This window comes from Triturus cristatus, chromosome 4_1 (assembly GCF_964204655.1).
Source record: "Triturus cristatus chromosome 4_1, aTriCri1.1, whole genome shotgun sequence".
NCBI lineage: Eukaryota > Metazoa > Chordata > Amphibia > Caudata > Salamandridae > Triturus > Triturus cristatus.
This window is the reverse complement of record NC_140585.1, coordinates 918,041,257-918,056,728: the sequence shown is the minus strand read 5'-3', so window position 1 is coordinate 918,056,728 and position 15,472 is coordinate 918,041,257. Positions and strand designations below refer to the sequence as shown.

Here is a 15,472-nt window from a genome sequence, read left to right as displayed (position 1 = left end):
GTGCTGTCTTGATCCACTGGAGTGAAAGATGTAGCACTCAGGTGGCTGTCATTCTTTTCGGGAGACCACTTTCAAGTAATCGCCTTAGAAGAATTTTGTTCAAATCTTGAACAGATCTCATGTAAGGTACCACACGGCATGGCATTGAGCCCTACTCTGGCATCTATGTTGCCTCTTTAGCTACTTTGATTTGATCCTGGTGCATGAACTTTTATTCTTACACAGATCATTCTGTGTTTGGAAGGCCATTAAAATCACCTCCAATCCAATCTTAAGAATGAATGTACACCATGGGCATTCAGATGAAGACCGACTCATGGATAAAAAGTTAAATATTGGTCTTTGTCAATCACTATACAAGGACCCAGCGGCATCGCGTGGGTTGCCAGGGCCCGGGGCAAGGCAAGTATCCTTCCACCTTTTTTGTATAATTTTGCGGCCTTAAGAATGTCCCTAAGAATTTTGTGCCTGGGGCAACTGCCCCTCTGGGTCCCCTTCCGCACACTATGCCACTGCTAGGTTCCACATCAAGTGGCCCACAGATCTAGGCTCTCCCCTGCACCTAAACATGTAACCTCGGGATTATATTTGGAAAAACGTCTGCATTCACCGAACGAATAGAAAATATATCTACTCCTTACTTCTTCATGTCATTAGAAAGTCGTACAGCCAGGCACAGAAATTGCTTATTCTTTGGACTGCTCCAATTATCTCACTGACAGACGTGTGTGCAATTCTTGGATTGAACAGAAAAGCCACATTTGTACTCATCTGGCCTCAGTACACTGACTGACTATCTACAAAGGATGCTTCTTCAAAGATCTAGAAGATCTGGAAGAGGTGTGGTGCAGCGGCCAGGGTGCCTGACCACGGGGTTCACGGTTTGATCCCTGGTGCCGGCGGCAGGTCAGCCCAGCACCATGTGACTCTGGGCAATAGCTCGCTTAATCTTCCCGAGGGCCCCCAGCGCCGGGAAACCACTTCGGAGGTAGCTGTGCGCTTTACAAATTCAAGGTTATTATTATTATTATCTAGGTCTTTGTTACAAAGTTTCTTATGTTACCTCAACCGGCTACTTGCATAAGATATTTGCGCCAGGTCTCTACAATACCAGGCTGCCAATCTTGTGATTGACCCGCGCTTTCACACAGGTGGCAGATCACTCTCTGTGGTCATTTCACTCGCTGGAAACTCCTTCCTCTGCGTTTGTGCTCCTTTACAGGCCGATTTGGTTTCCAGGAATATCTGAAGAACCACTAATTTGGACATGTGTTTACTAGGTTTTTCCCCCCTTCCGATTGAATGACTGCTTTTGGGCTTTAGAACATCCTTTTTTCACGCTTTCTTAAGACATAAATAAATAAATGCATACATACATACATCAACAAATGCTAAAACACATTGATTCCACATATACTATTGCCCCCTTTTGCTTTGTCAGTGATGGCAAATGCCATAATTGCCGTTCTGGTGATGCCAAATGCCCCACTGATTGTGCCAATGAGTTTACCTGTCCCTCTGGCTTTGTCAACAATGCCACATGCCCAGTTGGCTATATCAGTACTACCATGTTTCCTATTCGCTCCATTACATTGACCATATGACTGTATCATGATCGGTTCTTCCTCACTGGATGTATTGGGGTTGCCATGTGCCCCATGGCCTGTAGAATTATTTTCATAAACCCATTGATTATACCAGCAGTGCTCCACTGGCCATGTCAGATAAGCCATGCACCCCTCAAGCTGGGCCAGGGCAGCCACTCGTCCCACTGCCCATATACGTACTCACCAGGGCCAGCAGGACGCCGTATGTGCAGTAATTGTACGACTCAATGTAAAGCGGCAAGGGGAGGAGCTCAATGACTGCGGTGCTGACGAGGAAGGAGCCTGCCAGGAAGTCTGACAATGAAAGCATGAAGAGCGGCCGGACCTGTGGAAAGACACAAAGGGTTACTGTCTGCACACTGGGGGTTCGAGCAGTATAAGAACTGCATATTTTGGAATATGTATTATTTAGTTAAAAAATTCTGCATAGTTAAATGGAAATGCTAAGTACACTATTTAATCAGAATTGCACATCGAACTTCAGGGACCTTTAGAATTTCAGCTAAATTCAACTACTGCCGCTTAGTTTGGCCAAATAAGTCGATTAATCGCACCATCTTGCTAAGAGCCAAACTCATCAGCCCCCAAGTCTCTCTTGTCATTGTGCCCTCTCCTACAACTGCATTAGTATAATATGCCTGTTAGAACCGGGGTCTCTAGATGGCAGAGGTATGCACCCTAGTCCAAGTAGGGACCACCGCTTCCGACAGGGTAGCTTGGCGCAGAGCAGGTAGGCTTAGCTTCAGAGGCAATGTGTAAAGTATTTGTGCACCACACAGATCACGAGTGACACAGTAAAAGCACTCACAAAAGGACACTACACCAGTTTTATATAAAAATAAAGGTATCTTTATGTAAAAATTATGCAAGATCCACAAATAGTAAGAAGTCACCATATGCAATCAAAAGGAGTCAGTCAAAAGGTCTTTTGGGATGGCGGTTACCGGGTTTCTAATAGGGACTGACTTTCAGTGGGAGAACATTAAGGCAAGAACAGTTCCTTAAGGGCAGGAGATTATGCACTGCTCGCAGTCTTTGTGAGCCTGTACCACTTTAGGAGGACGATCCTTTGTACTCAAACTAAAGCCGTTCCTTAAGTGTCGTAGATGAAGCACTGATCGCAGGTTTTATGAACAGGGGTCACTTGGGTGCAGGAGGCAGGTGCCGCAACTGTCCTGTGCCCTTCTCAAGTGTGCTACTGTTACTGGTGTTCAACTTATCAGGGCGAGGTCCGCATTTAGATATACATAGCCCCGGCAGTCCCGTACGGCAGTCCCCGCTATGAATGAAGGCCGCCCCAGCCGATGAATCCCACAGCCCCCGGCAACTCCTCCGTAAAGGAAGACAGTCCAGTTCACAGGAGGTATGCACAAATAGTCCCAGGCAGAGCGAGTTCAAAAGGGCCACTCCACAATCAGTAGGTGCAGTTCCTGGCAAGCCTGTGAGTAAACTAAGGCAGTCACCGCACTCTACAACCCGCTCCCGCCAACTTCCCCCGCACGGTAGCTTAACTTACATGCTGTCCGTTACCTAAGGCGGGCACCGGCTTCGGTGCTTCGCAGGTCTCCCTGGACGCTGGGTTTCCTGTTATGGCTGCACAGGAGTGGGGCGGGGGCAGCCCTTCCAGCTTCGACGTGGCAGTCTCCTGGAGCGGTTCCCTTTCCCCCGCGGCAGTGATGTCAGGAAAGTCCTGGTTGCTGGGCAACACCTAGCTTCAGCGTGGCTTCTTCGCTGTAGGTGTACACCCGGTCGTTGACTCGTGGCCGCGGCGGTGATTACGGGGACAGAGATCTGTGGCGATTCAACTCAGCCCACAGCGGTGATGTGAAGGGCAATTTTAGTTGCGGTTGGCCTCGGCCCTCAGTGGTGATCTCGGAGGCAGTTTTAACAATAATTGAAGTCCCCAGTCGGGCGCAGCCTCACACACTGTGCGTGAGGTACGATCTTGGACACAGAGTATTTCCTATGCAGGGCAGGTGTCCAGGCTAGAGGCAGTTCCCCGTGTCCAATGCTGCAGAGGCAGTCTTGAAGAACGTTGGTGTCCCAAAAGCACCACAGGGGCTGTTTTTGAAGTGTTGCAGTCCAAAAAAAAACAGTTCTCATGAATGCTGTGGAGATACTCTAGGGGGTGTTATTTTCAGTTCTCTCTAGCAGGGCAGGCAGTAGGGCAGCTCAGCAAGTTGGGGCAGCAGTTCCTGGGAGCAGTCAGCCTCCTCACAAGTGGCAATCCTCCTGGCAGCAGTCCTCACTCCAGCAGAGATTCTTCCTGGTCCAATAGTGTAACAAAGATGTGAGGCCAGGACCCTCCCTTTTATACCCTACAGTCTAGTTACTAGAAGGGAGCAGAAGTCTCTGGAAGGGTCTGGGGGCAGGGGTTTGTGGAAGAGTCCAGGGAGTTCTGGGATTTTTCCTGCCTTCCCTGACCTGGCTGTCATAGTGACGAAAGGTAGGGCCGTTAAGGCTACAGTGGGCAGCCATTCACAGCCTATTCAAGGGGAGAAGGTGTGAATCACCACTCCCACCTCACAGCCCAGGCAGCTATCAGTGTGTAGATGGGAGGGGGGAGTCTGCAGTGCCCAGACTGAGTGTAGGCAGGAAAATGTCCACTTTCTAAAAGTGGGATTTCTAAAGTGGTAGTGCCCAAACCCCATATATCATTGGAAAGGGTTCCCCGCCCCGATTCTAACAAGACCAAATACGACAGACTTATTAGGTCCCAGTCAGTAATTATCCCAGAAGGGGGGTTCCCAATGCTAGCCTATGGAGGGTTAAGCCACACTGCAGTCGCAGGGGCTTGTGGCAGATATGCCAGTGTCACAATGTTTTAGGGGAGAGCACCTGCACCTCAGCACTGTTTAGCAGTGGTGAGGCGCCCAGAGTCCTACGGTTAACAAAAAGGTATGGTAAAAATGGTAGGCAACAGGGCAAAAATGTAGGGGGAGACCACCCTAAGGCTGACAGGTCCAACAATGCCCTCCTCTTCAGCGCCGTTGGTATGTGCCCACTACTCTGGTTCTCTGTGAATCTACCATCACCTTTGGCTCCTTTGGTATTGTAACAGCGCAAGTTCACACCCGCGCTATGACATACACATGAACACACGCCCTTACCCAACGTTTTGAGGTCAGGGTGAGTTAATAAAGAGAGGCAGCCTGCCAGTGCCCTGTGTAGAGTTATATACGATCGCAAGTGTGCTGACTCATTTGTCCATGCTAGCGCTGCATGCCCGAGCCATCAATACAGGTATCTGCCCCCGGCCAGGGGCTCACTAAATATCTGCCCATCCCCTTATGTCCATCGTTGTGAGCCCTCCCCTTCAAGAGCAATGATTTCTGCCCTCTCCTACAGCCCTCCTTACCTCCCCCAACATCGCTCATCTCCTTATGTGGAAAACTAGCTGCAATAGCTGTTAGCATCTACTGAAGCCATTTTGTTTGTGGCAGCCATTTTAGTTTGCCATGTGCTCGCCATGTGCTTTCTCCCTCTTCACTGTTGACTGCCCTTGTATTCTGCTTGTGTCATGTGATATAGTTAACTCTTTCAGCACTGAGCCAGAGCCTTGCACATGCTCAGAAGACTCTGTAACTGCTCATGCACCTGCCTTAGACTGTAACTGTCAGGCTGTTCTAACTGATGTCAGCAACTCATTACTCCTCCTACTTGTTGACTGTGCATTTTCTGTATGACCATCTATGTGTGTAACTCTTCTCATGTGTACTTGTACCGCCTCCTTTTGAGCCGCTGTGTGGGTATAAAAGGCCCCTGTTCTCTGCACTCCTTAGACTGTCTCCTACAGTGGCCTGAGGGTACTGTATGACGCAGTCTCCCTCATGTGAGTTTAATAAATACTTATTTTTGATATTACAGCTTCCGTGCCAATCTCTTCTTTGTTGGGTTAAAGGACCAGGTGTATCAGTGAACCCCTAAAAAGGTTTTTATTTCTTCAAATGGCGCCCGAACGTGGACCTCATTGGAGAAGCGGCTATCCAAGGGAGTGGTCTTGACAGGAGACAGGAATCTACTGAGGAGGACAGGACAGGAATCTATTGAGGAGGTACCCTGCGCACGGATTCTTTGTCTTTGCAGACCCATGTGGTTCTGGTTTCCCTGCTCTGGTTCTCCAGGTGTTAGCCGCTCCCGACTGAGACCTTCTTTGGCGTGAGAATTCTAAAATGACCGTTAGGTCACTCAGAACTTGGCAGTGAGAGGCTGGAGATTTGTGCTTGGTAAGGTCGTCGACATTTGTTTGCTTGTATGGCCAAAAATGTGATTTGTCTGGGTATATATGAAATGCAATTTATATAGGCAGGTAATGAGAAAACTGTGAAAACTTGAACGGCACACTTTGAGCTAAGTGCCACTTTATGTATAATATTGTATATGCTACAATATTCTTGGCATGCCTATTTCAAGAGTACTTCGTAGAATGTGCTGCTTTCTTGGAGGTACCAATGTGAATCTTGAAAGTACTCAGCTGACTCCCCTCAGAGGGCATACCTAAATAGGTTTAGTTATATTTAAAAAAATGTATTTCTTCCCTGGTGACTAGTACACCATGGAACCAAATATATCTATACAAAGGATCCGGATCTGCGCACCTCGTAAAATTCATAAGTGGTGATATGGAGTGTTCTGTCAGCCAAACTGATAATTTGGTGTTTTTGGCTTCTTGAACATGGAACAGTCTCTGGGCTGTTTTGGTGCAGTTTTTTTTTTAGAGCTCTTTTTGTAAATATGACTTACAATTGGTATTTACAAATAGTTTGGTTCGAGTACAGTCTGTGGGCTGTTTCTTTCTTTGTCCTAAGTGTTGATTTGTGAGTTAATTGTTTTTTGTTGTATGTGATTGTGGACTGACATGCTTGAAAGTACTTGTTTCAGTAAGCAGACTATATTTTTTGCGTGAGAATGGCTTGCTTTAAACAAGCAGTGTTGTGTGCTCTTAGTGTATGACCCCCTTGTTGAAAATGTTTGGAATAAGCTCAATTGGGTTTTTGTTGTCATTTTGTTATGCAAATGCCATTGAAAGAATTACATTTTAAAATTCAAGAAATGAATTATGTAACATATGCTAAATAGCACATTGGAAGTAAAATAGTGACAAAGTCTGGATGCGCAAATTGCCACATTGGTAAAGATAAATTAGAATTCACAATCAATAGGAATAAAATAGGCTTCATAGAAAGGAAGAAAAAATGAAATTGTGTGCTTTACACACCTAGGACTCAATATAAAATGTTACAGCATTCTCCTTAAATACATTGTATTAGATATTAAAAGGAATTCACATTATCTGAGTAATTAGTTGCTGGTTAAATAAAAGCGCCTCTTTTGTACAAACATTCAGAACGATAGATTTTGACTGGCTAGCAATGCCTGACTTTTAAATAGATTGAACCGTGCTCAAATTTCCTGCACCAGGAAAAGAGCTTTCAAACAGCTGTGTTTAAGCTGTCTCACTGAGAAGAAGCTGTCTGACACACCAAAAGGAGATGAAACTTTTTCAGGACATTTCAATACAGCAAAGGGGTTTTCTCCTGAGAAAGGCGTAGAAATTGACACCTACTGGTCAGAGCAAATAACACATGGCTATTTCTAGCCACTAAGTTACAGATTATGCCATGGGAAGCATTGTATGAAGGCACATGCGTTAACAACTACTGATTTTTAAAAGTTAAGAAAAGACAGTTTCATTATTTGGGGATAACAGTGAAAGGATTAAAAGTAGGGATTTTCTTTCTTGTTGCTTTTTACATAAGTACATCTGTGGATCTGATGGTAAAATAATCCCTGCTCTTTAAAAAGTGGCGCAAGCTATTTTAGGTTTAAGTAAAGCTTCAGTACTTAGTGTTATAAATTAATGCATTTAAAGGCAAAAGGGATTGAATGAGGCTTGCTTTTCATATGTGGAAACATCAAAAGGGTTTTTGATCTTTGTAATGTCTAATAATCATACTGTGAAAAATATAAGCTCCTAGCATCAAAGTTGAATTTAAGTAGCACTTAACAACAATGTCGGGAGTGAAATTTCACTTTACCCAGTCATACAAAAACTCATTTTTTAAGGGTGTACCTTATACATTTCTGATCCCCCACCCCTGGGATATCTAGGGAAGACCCTGGAGGTCCCTAATATGCTAAAACATTGTAGGGTATGCATTTTAAGTGCCCCTACCACCAAAGTCGAATTTGGGCAAAATTTACTTTTTAAAAGCAGTTCTGCCACTCAGGGCAGTTTTCAAACTGATCTCAGGCTTCAGTAATGCACACATGCAAGTATAGAACAAGCAGCTGACCTCTAAACTGCTAGAAAGCACACCACACACTGCACAAGGTATAAAGAAACCAGTAGAAGTTATTGTCCTACCTTTAAAATTGTTAGACCACAGGTACGGAACAGGACTGCCTTTCAGCTGTGATTCTTCTGAGTTGTTTTCAATAGAAATGTGTGTAACTCTTCTCATGTGTACTTGTACCGCCTCCTTTTGAGCCCCTGTGTGGGTATAAAAGGCCCCTGTTCTCTGTACTCCTTAGACTGTCTCCTACAGTGGCCTGAGGGTACTGTATGACGCAGTCTCCCTCATGTGAGGTTAATAAATACTTATTTTTGATATTACAGCTTCCGTGCCAATCTCTTCTTTGTTGGGTTAAAGGACCAGGTGTATCAGTGAACCCCTAAAAAGGTTTTTATTTCTTCACTTAGGCCCCTTAGTATGTGCTCTTCCCTTCAGCCACTCTAGTAGGTGCCCTTCACATTAGCCCAGTTTCTACGAGGCCTCCCATTCTACCCCTTGATATCTTATCTCCATTTTCTGTACCCCTGTCAGTATCTGCCATTTCATTCCGCCCCTTGTCAGGAGCCCTTCATTTTGCCTTCATTCTTATTTGATTACTGGCCCTCTTCCGCTATTTTTATATTTCCTCTTCAGGCCTCGAAAAAATCATAAAAATGTTACTAGACCTGCAGGTCGAGTAACTCAAATAAACCCCATATCTTGTGCTCATTTCAGAAATACATAGGTTTCCTTGATATCTATTTTTCACTTTTTATATTTTACTAAATTAATTGCTATATACCCGGTACACAATGAAAAAACATTGCTAGGTGCAGCTCAGTTATTGGCTCTGTGTTTCTTGTGTTCTTGGAGAACCCACAAGCCTTATATATCCCTGCAACCAGAAGGGTCCAGCGGACGTAATGGTATATTGCTTTCAAAAACCTGCCACAGTTAGAAGTTACAGATGAAAACATAGACACAAGTGGCTGTTTTTTAATAACTCAATTTCAATATTTTTTTTATTTGAATTGGTTTTTTTTATAGGAGAACCTTGAAGGATCTACACATATGACCTCTTGCTGTATTGCGAATGTTATCTACTTTTCAGAAATGTATAGCTTTCTTGGATCCACCATGGGTTTCACACCAACTTCTATCACTAACTGGAAGAAGGTTGAAAGCACAACAATTAGGACAAGCATTGGCATAGCCAATAGGTCTCGCCTTTGGGACCTTATAAGTGTTTAGCCATGCAACAGTTGCATAACTAAATACTTATAAGGTCCCAAAAGCGAGACCTATTGGCTATGAAAAGCGGCCCTGCGGCAGCGAAAGTGAAAGTGATCGCGATCACGATCAAACAGCAAAGCTGCCGTGGGGCCGAGAAAGTGAAAGTAATCGCGGTAAAGCGTGGCGAGCGCGCCCTCGCACATGCACTGTAGCTCTAGGCTGGCCTGGTAGCACTTTTTGGAGCCCTCTCAACAAGTCTCACCAGACCAGCGCATGCGCTGGGTCAGGCGAGACCTAAAAAATGGGCTATGTCCCAGTAAGATGACAAAACTGTGTTGAAAAATGTGGTTTTGTGATTCAAGTCTACCTGTCACTGAAAGCTGGGTAGAAAAGAAAACAGATGCTTTCTTCTGCATTACTTGTTTCCGCCCAAAACACAAAATGTTGCTGTATTTGGCTAATTTCTCAGTCCCTTCCAGGGTAATCCACAAACCCCAGGTACCTTTAGAATCCCCAGGATAATGGGAAAAAAACAACGCAAATTTGGCATGGATACCTTATGTGGACAAAAGGTATGAGGGCCTACGCGGGAACTAACCAAAATAGAAAATAAAGGTTTAACACGGGGGGGGCTAGCAGCAAAGAGGTTGGATTTTGGATCCTAGCTCAGCCAGCACCTAGGGAAACCTAGCCAGCCTGTACATGTTTTATAACTAGACACCTAGGGCTATCCAGAGTTGGCTGAATTGCGTGGCTCTCACCACATTGTATTAGACAGAATCCCTTGCAAACCTCAAACGTTGACTAAAAAATCACATTTTCCTCACATTTCTGTGATGGAACGTTCAGGCAATCTGCAGGTAGCCACAAACGTTTTTCCACCTGGCATTCCCCCCAAGTCTCCAGATAAAAATGGTACCTCACTTGTGTGGGTAGACCTAGTGCCCACAACAGGAAACGGCCCAAAACACAACATGGACTCCGCATTTTTCAACTGAAAACTGACCCTTTTTTAGCAATAAACCAATCGGCTCATTCCACTTTCACTTTCAATGTAATGATGTCAGCAGAGGGACTTCCTGGACGTGGGCAAAGGACCGAATGGTTCCGTCCTCCTCACATGCCCACCGTGGTGGAGGATGGAAACATTCCGTCTTCCTCACAGAAGGGGCGTCGGGAACACAGAATAGTAGAACAAGTGTTATTACCAATTGTCTTTCTCTGTATTTGCGCTTTCCAAATGTAAGACAGTGTTTAAAAAAGTTGTTGTAAAATGCCCTTAAGTTCACATGCTAGTATGGGTACCCACAAATTTAGGGATATGCAAATAACCACTGCTTCCAATCTACTCGGCCTAACGGTAATGTACTTGATCCGTAAACTGGTCTCAAATTGCGTGATCATTGTCAACTCGCCAGAATGGTCAAGTAGGCCTTAAGCTTGACCTGACAAAATCTGACTCGCCATAGGGAATGGGTGAGTACATTTTTCTAGACCTGCTCTTGGCACCTGTCCTCCTCTTCTGCCAGCGGGTATCTGTCTTGTATTTGGCATGTTGGTATCTGACCTACCATTGGCCTCTTGCTTTATGCTCTCCACACTGATACTCTTTCCATGCACCCACGACTTCAGTCCCTCTGGAATCTTTCTTAACCCACCTCTTGTTATCTGTCTGAATGTTTTTTGTTTTGATTGGGAGGCAGAAGATGGGGTGGGAGGGTCAGAAGTGAGAAACACCACAACACGACGGACTCTTGTTTTGAACATTTGCGGTGCCACTGGCTGCAGGTGTCCCACGAATGCTGACAAAGGCATCTCTCTCTGGCACAGTTTAAGTCTTCGACTAGATCTCACTTTCATACTGACCTCGTCTTTGAAGCATTTCCGCATTGCGAGAGACACAGCGATTACAGAGCCACTGCCAAGGAGACTGCAGGAAAACGAAGAGAGAAGTTGTGAGACACCACATGAGGTCCAATGAGGGGTTGGGGCTGCACACGCTCGTGAACACAGAAACACAGGCAAGTCAGTGCATCCACTCATGAACACATACCTGCACACTCATACATGAAGAATGAATATTCCCACTAAGCGACTACAAGGTAGTAGGTTTAAAAATAAACTCAAGCAATTCAGTGCATCGAGACGTGCACGTGCACACACATCCACGAATAATGGCACGCATGGGCTTCAACACAACCACGCTCATGTGTATACACACATAAATTACATGCACATACATTTATTAAAAGTGCATGGTTGCCACATAAAAGCACATGCATGACAGCCTAATTACAGAAACATGGTAAAGTGGTTTTAATGAAAATGCACAATTGTATTAAAATGGTATGATTAACATAATGAATTTGAGATATTCTCTCGAGAAGCTGTGTTTATTTTAACATTGAAGAATGTAGGTCTCAATTTCAAAATGGTGGTTGGTGCCTGGCATCATCTTAATCTTAAACACAGTCATATGTGTGTCCTTTCCACACTGTGCATCCGGCGTATAAAAGCCATTATGTAAACGATGTTTTAAGCACAATGTCCTTCTCTCAGGTACAACATGAAGCTTTGTTCTCAAGCTTTGTTTCATGCTGTGTTGTCACAGGGAAGGTCGCTTCTATTGCGACCACAATGTGATTTTCATGAGAACCTAACCTTGACTTGTATATGCATTGGTAGTAACCATAAGGTGTCATGGGAGCACCGGGGATGAGAAGCACATATTAATCTGTGGGACAGTGGTGGCACATGTGTTTTAGACTGTATCATTCTTTCTTTAACATGATTGGGTGACATTTCTGGGCCCTTGCACATTCACACCAAAGTATGAACCTCATTGTATTTAATCTTATAAAATGCCCCTTTCCCAGAGGGTGTGGGCTCACTCTCCGCCAGTCTCTAGAAAGCGATACTCTGTCGGTCTGATCTCTGATTTATAATTTACGGAGCTGTTCTGTGATTATGTGATTTGCATTTTATTCTGAGCTTCATGTTTTTATGTGATAAATTACAACTGACTGATTCTTTGTCAAGTAATTTGCTTTCTGTAATGCCGTACAATTTTTTAATAAACCTTCAATACTTGTCAGTCTTTATTGTGCGGCCTAACGTCCTTTCATTAAACTATGAAATGTTATTTGATGTTGAACTGTTTGAATGACCGAATTCAGAGTGGAAAAAACTCCTCTCTGTATTAAGACTGCTCCCACTTCATCGGTAGCACTTTAGGTTGAAAAGATTTGCACAGTTTGAAGGTGCTGCTTGTGACTTCGTTTTGGAGGGAAAAAGGTCCCATCGTGCTGAGGCATCACAGAGGGCAGGTGACGAGAAACATCAGATGCACTTCTACACTCATCCTTGCATTATTTTATCTGTGCATTAATTACTCTATTTATTTCTTCACTTTTGAGCACTTTTACTCTGGGACCCATTTGTTCATTCATCTGATCCTTTATTCATAAATCCATTGTTTGTTCACTTCCCCACTCATTGATTAATACATTCACTTGCTTGTTGATTCAAGCATTCATTCATTTATGGGAGAAAAACTGATTTTTCCAACAATCATGACAAATTGAAATTGGAAATATTGCATTGTAGAAATCAATATAATTCTAACTTTGGAAAGCCACTATTTTCCAGCTCTCTAGAGTGAGAAGATATGTGGCTAATTTCACTGTACCTGTGAGGTGGACAAGATTTCATGCACTTTTTTAAAGTGCATTAGTAATCTAACCATAAGATTATTAACAATAGTAGCCTTAGGAAGTCAACCCTGGTAGACAGTTTTGGCTCATTAGACGTGTTCCGCTGGATCCATTTGGGGCCATGTAGGTTTTGGACACAAATTCATAAATTCTCGGTATAATCCAGTATATTACAGTTCTGCCTTGAAACTGTTTTGTAATGTAACCTGGCGTCTATTAGCGACAATTAGTATTTTTATTTAACCAGTAGGACGTGCTTTGTTGTTCGTGTAGCCATAAATACCCCACTGCCTCAACACCTAAATGGCCCACCTGGGTCCAGCTGAAACCAACTTTATCTGTTCAAATGAAATTTCAAATACGTAAGATTAAAAAGGACAATGGTAGGCTCTGATTACATATGAACCAGATTAAATAAAATGCTTCACAAACAGAAGATAAGAGATACTTCCATTTAAGAAAGAGCAGTGGTCGATTGACCTGTGTAAGAGGAAGAAATGATGTACCTTAGTGGACTTACCTGAGCGGAAGCACTGCCAGGTAGATGTACGTCAAGGAGAAAATCTGAAATCAGGCAGGACAAAAAGTGAAATCTCAGGTTATACACATCTATGATAAACAACCACTGCTGACAAAATTACTTGCAAAGAAGCAGCCTTAGATTTCTAAGAACCTACGATAAGTCAACTGGGCGCCACAAGCATGCCATGGGCTAACCATGAGTCCAGTCCAAACCAGACTGAAAATCCTCAACATAGTTTACAGGAGGTCACCACAGTTTTTTTTTTTAATTAACTTTATTTATTTTTTGTAAACAAAGCAATACAAAGATCTCAGCAATGGTACAGTTGTCTTGTGTGCATAAATCACATTTTAATTGCAATACACCCGTGTCTGCTAACAATATGGAAGCCTGGCTCCATGTGTCCCAATCATATCCTTTAGTACAGCAATCTAATCCATCAGAATCCATGCGTCCACACGATACAGTGCTGAATTTCCCCATGTCCCGCACTTGCATAAGAATTCCGCCCTTCAAATCCTACATTACCGCCCCCTAGCGCCACCCTTAAGCTATACCCAACGCGAGGAACTCCCCCGCACCTCGACCACCCCAATGTCCATCCGATCACCCAGTCATCACCACCAAACCTACCCAACGCCGTGGGTACAATCAGGAGGTCACCACAGTTCACCATGAATAGCCCGCCAAGGCCTCGCAACAGTCCATCACAGCGGACCATGAAGAGCGTGGCCAGGTCTAATAGTAGCCTATCATATCTCACCAAGGGGCCACCCCAGCCCACCCAGGCTTCCCATGAGTACACCACTTTGTACCAAACATATCCCCCCATCTCTTCCAAAGCCCACGAAGAATAGGCTAGTCCAATCCCATCCAGGTGCACAGTTTCTTTGGGGTTCATCGCTTCCCTGGTTTCCGGGGTCACTGAGTCTCATAGCTTCTTCTTGACTCTCGTGTCCCTTGAACTGGTAGTTTTGCTGAGATTAACTGTTTTTTGGGGAATCACTGATTCCTTAAGGCTGTATGTTTTGCGTGGTTTTAGGTGCCCTTACACGTCTTTCCTAATCCGAAACTCATCATTTTGATAGGCTTGCTTGCCTGACTTTTATTGTTTGAGTCTGAACCATTTCCTTACGCACTCAACAATACGACTTGACTCTAGGCACCAAGAAGCTATTGATGCGGTCCTGCAGGCAGTGCCTGAGTCTTCATGGTTTTGGTGACTTGTGAATGATGGATGACTTGAACCACAATACCACTGGCTTCACTTAATCTTTTAATTTCCCAGCGGCTCGTCGTTTTCCTCCTAGAATGCTGAAGGGGTTGTACTGTGCACCCTCGTGTGATAAACTATTATTAAGAACTATTTTTAATCTTAAAATCTTAAAGTTGCCACATTAAAATATATCTCCTATCAAGTTGCCAAGTTCCTTATTAAAAATTCTGGTCCAGTGCAAAGGGCAGTTATCACTAGGACCAGAAAAGTAAATACATGTTCTTCCACTTACTGCACTCCACATCCGGGAATCTTTATTAGAAATATATGGGGCGGAATGTTTGAACTGGGCTTGAGCTGAGCTCTTCTGAAGGAAGTCTGAGGCGGGGCAAGTGCCACTGATGTGTACTGGCAAATAGCACTGCACCGGTGATGCCAACAAGCTGCCTGTTACCAGGTACACCTTCACCCAGTGCCATTTTCATTTTCTCTACCAACCCTCAGGGTTGTGGGACTGGTGTTAGTTTTGCTCTCCCCGTTATAAGCAAGGCTCCCAATTCCCAGCAGGAATATGCTGCTGGCTAAAACCTAGAACTGACTGGACGAAAGCCTTGTGGCATGGTATGTTATGAGAGCTATGTTATGTTGCATCTTGGATTTGTGGAGCACATCTGCCATTTTCACTTTGTAGTCCTTTGGGTTGTCTTGGGTTGTGGGGGTCTTGCGTGGTCCTGGGTCGGAGCTTAGCTGGAGCGTTTGTGGGCATTTTGCAGTGGTGTGATTGGTAGCTGAATTCAAAGTTCAGACGTTCTAGAGGTGATCAAGCCAAGGTTGGGCCTTCAAGGCCACCCCTTTTGGTGTCTTGTTTTGATGCTGATGCATGTATCACAGCCTACAATGGTACC

General features: G+C 44.3%; 1 protein-coding gene across 2 annotated transcripts in view; it reads right to left on the bottom strand.

Moving 5' to 3' along the window:
* Positions 1-15,472, bottom strand: part of LOC146855810 (transmembrane protein 116-like) — a 153,011-nt gene that overhangs the window by 106,693 nt on the left and 30,846 nt on the right. For both annotated transcript variants that reach the window (XM_085653727.1, XM_085653728.1), the window contains exons 2-4: positions 13,349-13,392; positions 10,982-11,045; positions 1,792-1,932 (exon numbers count right to left, since the gene is read on the bottom strand). In XM_085653727.1, the coding sequence (XP_085509853.1) occupies positions 1,792-1,932; positions 10,982-11,045; positions 13,349-13,392 (249 nt within the window). The remainder of the gene's footprint in view (positions 1-1,791; positions 1,933-10,981; positions 11,046-13,348; positions 13,393-15,472) is intronic.